Consider the following 8,782-nt stretch of genomic DNA (forward strand, 5'->3'; position numbering starts at 1 on the left):
AAAATGGGAGGCATTTGTCCGTGGCTCTGGATATGAATCGTCCGAGGGCTGCTACTCGTCCAGTGAGGCATTGTATCTCCTTGATAGTCCGAGGTGAACTCATATCGAGGAGTGTTTTAATCTTGTCAGGATTTACTTCAATGCCCCTTTGGCTGACTTGAAACCCGAGGAATTTACCAGAGTTAATTCCGAAGGCGCACTTCGCGGGATTTAACTTCATCTGGTATTCTCGGAGGACGGCGAAGGTTTCTCTGAGGTCTGCCAAGTGATCGAACGCCTTGATGCTCTTCACAAGCATGTTGTCGATGTACACTTCCATAGTATGCCCGATCTGTTTGGCGAACATTTGATTTACTAGTCTCTGATATGTGGCCCCAGCATTCTTCAGGCCAAATGGCATGACCCGGTAACAGTAGAGTCCCTTATCAGTGATGAAGGTAGTCTTCTGCCTGTTTAGGGGATGCATCGCAATCTAATTATACCCGGAATAAGCTTCCATGAAGGAGAGTAGTTCATGCCCCGCTATGCTGTCCACCAACTGATCAATCCGAGGCAACGGGAAGTTATCCTTCAGCCACGCCTTATTCAGATCCACACAGACTCGCCCTTTCTCATTGGCTTTCTTGACAAGGACCGTGTTTGCAATCCACTCGGGATAGTATATCTCTTCTATGAAGCCAGCGTCGAGAAGAATGGAGACTTCGTCGGCTATGGCCTCATACAGTTCGCCATCGAATGGTCTCCTCTTCTGTTTCACGGGTTTGTGATCCGGGTCTACATTCAACCTGTGGACCATAACATCAGGAGAGATTCTGGGCATGTCCTCATGCGACCATGCGAAGACATCCCTATACTGTCGTAGGAAAGTCATCATTTCAAACCGCTACTCAGGACTTAATGACGTTCTGAGCTGAACAGTCTTACTCAAGTCTACTTCATTGAGCAGTATTTTCTCCAGGTCTTCCACAAATGAGTCCTCTGTAGGTCCTTTAGGATCTAGGACAGTGATAATGAGTACTTGCTTCACAGATCCTTTCTTTACTACTATCGCGTAGCATCTCCTAGTTTCGCGTTGATTGCCTCGGAGGTAGCCTACCCCACCCTCGGCTGGGAACTTCATCATCAGATGATAGGTGGAGCCGACTGCCCTCATTGTATTGAGAGAAGGTCTATCCAGAATGACGTTGTATACTGATGGCACATTAACGACGATGAAGTCTACCATGAGGGTGACTTGATGTTATTCTTCGCCTACGGTCATAGGGAGGGAGATGACTCCTTCAGAGATTACCCTTTCTCCGACAAAACCATGTAGGGGGTCTTTATAGGTCTGAGGCGCGACCTTGGAATTCTCATTCTTTCATAAGCCTCGGAGTAGATCATATTGGCTGAGCTTCCGGTGTCGACTAGGATGCGGTACACCTTGTGGTTAGCTATAGTCATAGTGACCACTAGGGCATCATCATGCGGATGCTGGATTCCGCATGCATCGTCTTCTGTGAAGGTCAGGCTGCACAGGTTGACCCATAGTTCCTTGCTTGGCTGCTCGGTCATGTGGATGTAGTGTTCCGGATCAGACTACCGAGAGTGGACTTTTCGAGCCCGGTTCAAGTCTCCTCCACCGGATGAGTCACCGAAGATGGTGTGAATTTCGGCTGGCTCTTCTGTGGTATTTTTCGGCTACTCTCGGTCTTCTTTCCAAGCGGTTCTCTCTTCCTTAGTATACTGGCACATCCTTAGTATACTGGCACAGATGACCTTTTCAAATAAGGGTCTCAATCTCATCTTTTAGGTCCACGCAGTCCGCAGTATTGTGGCCATGATTTCGATGGAAACGATAATACTTACGTTTGTCTCAATGATCCGAGTCGGCCTTCATACAGACAGACCAATTCAGAAGCTTGTGCCCTCTGATGTCCAATAGAATTTGTTCGGTAGATGTGTTGAGGGGGGTGTGGGAACGGAATTTATCCTCTGGTTTTCTGCTCGGACGACGATCGCGAGGAGTGCGGTCATCTGGTCCTTTACGGGATGGCTGAGGTTCTTTGTTCCTTGGCCTCTTCCCCTTTTCAGTCGGCTCTGTCACTTGAACATTCTTACGGGCGTTGGAGAATTCCTCGGTGTTAGTATATTTTTGAGCTCTGGCGACGAGGTCAGATAATGTCTTTGGTGGATTCTTTCCAATGGAGAATGTGAACTTTCCCTCTTTCAGACCATTGAACACGGTAGAGAGTGTCATCTTGTCGTCAAAGTCCTCCACCTATAATACTTCCTCATTGAAATGAGCGATGTAGTCTTTTAATAACTCTTTAGGCTCTTGCTTGATAGTGAATAGATGAGTATTTGGCTTCCGACTCCTCTTACCACTTATGAATTGGGTAAGGAATAATCGGCTAAGTTCTGCGAAGGAATCAATGGAGTTGGGTTTGAGCTGACAGTACCAACTCTGGGGCGGATCCTGTGAGCGTGATTGAAAACTCCGTGCACATCATTGCGTTCGTCGCTGTCTGGATTTGCATCCACGAATGATAAGCCTCCACGTGCTTGGATGGGTCACCAAACCCGGAGTATTGGATGACGGGAGGTATCCGGAACTTCTGTGACATCACCTTACTAATAATCGCAGAGGTGAAGAGAGGCTCGGTCTCTTCCATCATTGCTTGAACGGTGGGGGAATTGACGACGGCTGCTGCTTCTTTTCTAGTGTCGGAATCTTATTGTTGAGCTCAGCAAACCGTGTCTCCAACGGGTCTTTGTTTTCAGCCACCACCTCTTGTGTGTTTTCTACTTTAGGAGTTCTCCTTCCCCTCCTCCTTTCCAACTCATGGTGGAGATCCGTTGGTGCCAAGGCCGAGGTGACCGAGGCATTCATCGGAACCCGAGTCGCCGTATTCCGGGCCGAAACACGGATTTGGGTCGGGGAGGGTTTTGAACTGAAGCTAGCGCCTGAGCAGGTTGATGTTGAGGCCCCTCGGGTCCCATACTCTTCGGTGTGGAATGGGCTTCCACAACTGGACCAACCGGTTCTGGAACAGGGTCTTCCTGAGTATGATGCGACTGCGGTTCCTGTCGCTACTTCATTTGGTTCATTTGATCGCGCAGGGCTTGTATCTCGCTTTGCATAGCTCGATACTTACTTGGTCAATTGCGAGAACGTTGGGAAGGCCCCGGAGCCGATTCGGCATGTAATAGCGAAGAGCAACGGGTCTGATCATTTTGTTCCGGTTCCACAGTTACCACTTTCTTCTTTCCTCTTGCCATTATGCTTAAGAATCGGAACCTGACCTTTCGTATCAGTTTCCCACAGACGGCCCCAAAAATGTTGATGACTAAATCTGGACGACTCTCCGCTCCGATCCACGAACTCTGAGCCGCTTCAGCGCTATGAACCTACACACTCACAATAAGCAAAGGAGACCCTGGTCTAAGTAGGGGAGCCTCCGATGCCTAAGTCAGGTTAAGGGAATCAGGGTCTAGGTTCGGGTGTAGTAAGAGAGAACTAGATTTTACGTCCATGTAGTAATGGAGTCCCATTATATTTATACCTACCTATCGGACGGTCTGGGTCCGTTAATCTTAGCACGATTCGCTCAAGTAGTGGGATTCTATGATCGTGGAGATATTGTCCGTAATCTGGGGATCATGTAGCGTATCGTGCATATCTGCAGGTAAGATAATCAGACGTGTTCGCTTAAGGTAGTTTCTCAATTTGGCACCAGGGACTGTTCACTTCTAGCCTCAGCCTTGGCTTGGGATCTCCGACTAAAGAAGCCCTGACTCCGAGCCTTGGACCTGGACTAGTATAGATGAGTTTCAGTCCGAGCTCATGGTGGATTCGGCATCGCTCGCCTGTCAAGTGCCCTCGAGGTCTTCCCTCCGAGCCCCAAGGTGGATGGCAAACTTCACCCTTCGAGTTAGATTTCTTCATGACGGGTGACACGTAGATACGGGTAGTTGAGTAATCCGTCTCTGGTCGAGCAGTGGTGGGATGATCTGAGATCTCATAAGTAGGCTTCGATCTGAGCTTCGTATTGACGGCCCCAACCTCAGATTACCCTGAACCGACTGCCTCAAAGCAGGAGCACAACTGAGGCCGAGCCGAGAATCTTCCTTCCCTTTAGTTGTTTTCACCATTCCAAACAACCTCTTACGTATCTGATCGGATTAAAATGGCGTCGGACCTTGGATCTGAGGGGACTCGGATCTTCCCATAACATATACCATTAAAAATTTATTAAGAGTTATAAAAGTTTTAGATCAAGTTAATATTTTTGTTTTTTATTTATCCACATTTGTGTGATCTTATGAACAAGACGGATAACAAATAAATAGAAAGGTTTCAATGATGGAAATCAATACTCCCACTGTTTCTTACAGTATGGTCCACTCAAGGTTAAGATATGCTTCAATTTTGGTTTCAACTCCTAAAATAATCTAGAAAAACAAATGGAAGGTGTTGATAAATCGCATGCATTCATAGTGGGCACACCAAAGTTTAATCAATACCATAAGAGGGTACCGAGTACCTAATACGCGATACGATTTTGATGGGATGAAGTGTATTGATTAGCATAGCATATTTATTAAATTTTGTGGGGGTAGAACGTGATTTATATATTTTATCCACTCCTTACATCCATTTTATCAATAATTTTACAGCTTGAGCCCATTAATGAAGCGTACCGAAAGCTCAAATGAACATCTATTGTTGAAAAATTCTTGTAGGCCACAGAAGTTTTGGATCAAGTTTATATATATGTTTTCAGTTCATCCATGTTTGCTTGATCTTATAAACCTGATGGATGAAAGTGTCATAATCTTCGGACTTGGAATATCATTTTTTTAGCAACCCTGTGATCCAGCAGATAAACGATTAAGGTCTCTTAATGACGCAGGGATGAACGTGACGAGGATAACTACTCCGAATCCACGGAGCTTCTCTGGACTCCTCACAGAGACTTCTCGAATCCACGAGGAAAGAAAACAGAAAATAGAAATAAATTCTAATAAATTTGAAATTGATTAATTGATGAATAAAAAAGAGTTTACAACCCTTTAAATAGGGCTACCAAGCAATGGGAAATAAATTAGAATCAAACTACAACTCAAACTCTTAGAATCCGCGACCTACTATAAATAGTAAACTTACTATTTATAGACGGTCGTGATGTCTACTAGTGCGCAAGGTTTTCAGCCAAAAATAGTAAGTGTCCTATTTGGCTTCACCAAACCGTTCTCCTAATTATTCTAAGCTCTTTTCACGTTGGGCGCAACTCCTAAAGCCCGACGGATAAAGAGTTATAATCAAACTAAAACTTACTATTTATAGTAAAAACGAAATTAAAACAGGGAAACGACCGTCAATCCAGGGGTTCTTCGCAATTTCGGGCTACGTAACCCGGCATAGCGGGGTTGGTTGGCTTCAGTAGCTTGTTCTACCCCAAAATCATATATTTTACGTCAGATAACTCATTCCGGATTGCAAGATACACCCGATTTAAGGTTCGATGGTCTGGATCACTTCTGTCATCGACCGGACCTTTTCTGATTCATCTTGGCCATGTAATTGTCCACGACCCGCTCTACATCAGTCTCCTCCACTTCAAAAGAACTCGTCCTTGAGTTCTCGTCATGCTCTGGTTCATGATACTCGGTCAAGTCCGCGACATTGAAAGTCTGTGATATTACCATGTCATCTGGAAGATCAACAATATAAGCGTTATCATTAATCTTTCGGATGATTGGGACGGGTCCAATCTTCTTATTTTTCAACTTGTTGTATGTCCCGGTCGGAAATCTCTCTTTGCGCAGATGGACCATAACGTGGTCACCCACCTCGAACACTTTTTGTCACCGATGCTTGTCCGCTTGTTCCTTGTACTTCTCGTTCGAGGCATGTAGCTTGGTCTGCACTTCTGCATGGATGCCTATAATCTTGTCTGTCATATGTTCTGCTGCAATGCTCGTGCACAGGTGCTTGGGTAGAGGGACCAAGTCAATCGTCCGTAGATAATCTGGAACAGTGATCTCCCTGTCGAGCGGTTCACCATGTTGTTGAATGCAAACTCTGTTTGGGACAAGGACAAATCCAACTGCTTCAATTTTTCTCCTGAAATATAGCGAAGGAGGTTTCCCAATGTGCGATTCACAACTTCGGTCTGCCCATCAGTCTGTGGGTGGTAAGCACTGCTGAATTGAAGTCGTGTATCGAATCGATTCCATAAAGTCCGCCAAAAGTGGCTAATGAACTTCGTGTCACGATCGGAAGTATTGGTCTTGGGGACCCCATGTAGCCGAACGACCTCCCTGAAAAATAAATTCGCCACGTGTGTTGCATCGAGGGTCTTCTTGCATGGGATAAAGTGCGCCATCTTTGAGAAACGATCTACCACCACGAACACCGAATCCATGCCGCGTTGTGTTCGTAGGAGACCAAGCACGAAATCCATTGATAAATCCTCCCAAGGACCGTTAGGCACAGGTAACGGGGTGTAGAGGCCCATATTCTAAGATTGCCCCTTGGAGGTCTGACAAACATGACAACGTTGTACGGCTTTTCCCACATCACGTACTAACTGCGGCCAGTAATACCGCTCTTCCACAAGAGCTCGTGTCTTGTCTCGCCCCAGGTGTCCACCAAGGCCACCTCCATGTAGTTCCTGAATAATCTGCTCCCTCAGAGAACTTTGGGGGATGCACAATCGATTTCCTTTGAAGAGAAAATCGTCCTATATATGAAGGTCACTGGGGTGACCTTCTTGACACTTCATCTAAGAATCTTTGAAGTCCTCATCCTCGGCATACACCTCCTTGAGACAGTCGAAGCCGACTACCTCGTTGCTCATTGTAACTAGTAGTGATGCACGACGGCTAAGTGCATCAACCACCTTGTTCTGCTGCCCTGACTTGTGCTTCAGAACGAACGTGAATTTCTGTAAAAACGCAACCCATCTAGCATGCACACGATTCACGTTAGTCTGACTATTAATAAACTTTAATGCTTGATGGTCAGTGTACAAAACAAACTCTCTTTGAATCAGATAATGCCGTCAATGTCGCAGCGCTTGAACAACTGTGTATAACTCAAGCTCATAAGTCGACCACTTCTTTCGGGCTTCGCTGAGCTTCTCGCTGTAGAAGGCTACCGGTCTGCCTTCCTGTGATAATACTCCTCCAATTCCGACGTATGAAGCGTCACACTCAACCTCAAACAATTTGTCGAAATTAGGAAGCACCAAAACCGGTGTTGTAGACAAACGATGCTTGATCTCATGAAAGCTCTTATCAGCTTTATCGGTCCACTGGAACGGTCCTTTTTTCATGCAATCTGTTATAGGCGTGACTATGGTGCTAAAATCTCGCACAAATCGACGATAAAAAGTCGCCAACCCGTGAAAACTCCTCACCTCATGAATGTTTGTCGGGATCGGCCATTCCCTAATAGCTCGCACCTTTTCATTGTCCATACGAATGCCTGTGGATGTTACAATAAATCTTAGAAACAATAGGTTGTCAGTTAAAAAACTACACTTCTTCAAGTTGAGGTACAACTTGTTAAGTTGTAGGACCTGTAGCACCTGCGTGAGATGTTTCCTGTGCTCCGCCTCATCCTGGCTATATATCAATATGTCATCAAAATATACTACCACAAATCGGCCAGTGAACGGTTTTAGAACTTGATTCATTAAATGCATAAAAGTACTTGGTGCGTTCGATAGGTCGAATGGCATGACCAGCGACTCATACAACCCTTCCTTGGTCTTGAATGTCATTTTCCACTCATCACCGGGTCAAATACGAATCTGATGATACCCGCTCCTTAGATCTAGTTTAGAGAACACCTTGGGCCCTTCTAACATATCAAGCATGTCGTCCAACCGTGGTATTGGAAACCGATATTTGATGGTAATTTTGTTAATTGCTCGGCTATCGACACACATGCGCCAGCTTCCATCTTTTTTTGGCGTTAATAATGCTAGTACGGCACATGGGCTCATGCTCTCTCTCAAGAGACCCTTACGGATCAATTCCTCCACTTGCCCCTAAAGTATCTCACACTCCTTCGAACTCATCCGATAATGAGGGCGATTGGGCAGGCTAGCCCAGGGACGAGGTCTATGTGATGTTGGATGTCCCTCATGGGGGGCAATCCATCAGGTAAATCCTTAGGCCAGACTTCTTTGAATTCGTTTAGCAACAGTCTTAAACTTGGAGGGATGTTTGAGGGTTTCTCTTCCTCGCCCTTTACTACTACGGCGTATACCTCCCCAGTTTTCTTGGATTCCTCCATGAAATTCTGAATGGTCAAGAGGGAACTGCCCCCCACTTTAGAGGCTTCAGGGTAGTTCTCTGGTGCCATAGGGGTAAGGATTATTTTTCGACTATCCTTGACGAATACGTAGACATTATCTCGTCCCCGATGGGTCGCATCACGGTCCGACTGCCAGGGTCGACCGAGTAACATATGACAAGCTTCCATATCAACCACGTCACAAAGTATTTGATCCTTATAATTTTTGCCAATTAAAAACGAGATAGTGCATTGTTCAGTTACCTTGGTCTCATTCACCTTTTTTATCCAGCCAATAGAGTATGGGGAAGGATGTTTCATCGTTGTTAGCCGCAACTTGTCCACCATTACTCTCGAGACGATATTTTCGCTACTACCACTGTCTATGATCACATCACAGACCTTTCCGTTGACAGTGCACCGAGTACGAAATATATTGTGTCGCTGTGGATGTAATTCCTTTCGTGGGGCATACAGTAATCGCCTCACAAC

At 45.7% G+C, this 8,782-nt stretch overlaps 1 protein-coding gene across 1 annotated transcript; it reads right to left on the reverse strand.

Moving 5' to 3' along the window:
- Nucleotides 1-472: 472 nt before the first annotated feature.
- LOC131232286 (uncharacterized) lies at nt 473-1,225 on the reverse strand. The gene is made up of 2 exons (XM_058228528.1): nt 903-1,225; nt 473-785 (listed from the first exon to the last, which is right to left on the reverse strand). The coding sequence occupies exons 1-2, from the start codon at nt 1,223-1,225 to the stop codon at nt 473-475; spliced, it is 636 nt and encodes a 211-aa protein (XP_058084511.1).
- Nucleotides 1,226-8,782: the final 7,557 nt, after the last annotated feature.

Source organism: Magnolia sinica, chromosome 18 (genome assembly GCF_029962835.1).
Source record: "Magnolia sinica isolate HGM2019 chromosome 18, MsV1, whole genome shotgun sequence".
Classification (NCBI taxonomy): Eukaryota; Viridiplantae; Streptophyta; class Magnoliopsida; order Magnoliales; family Magnoliaceae; genus Magnolia; species Magnolia sinica.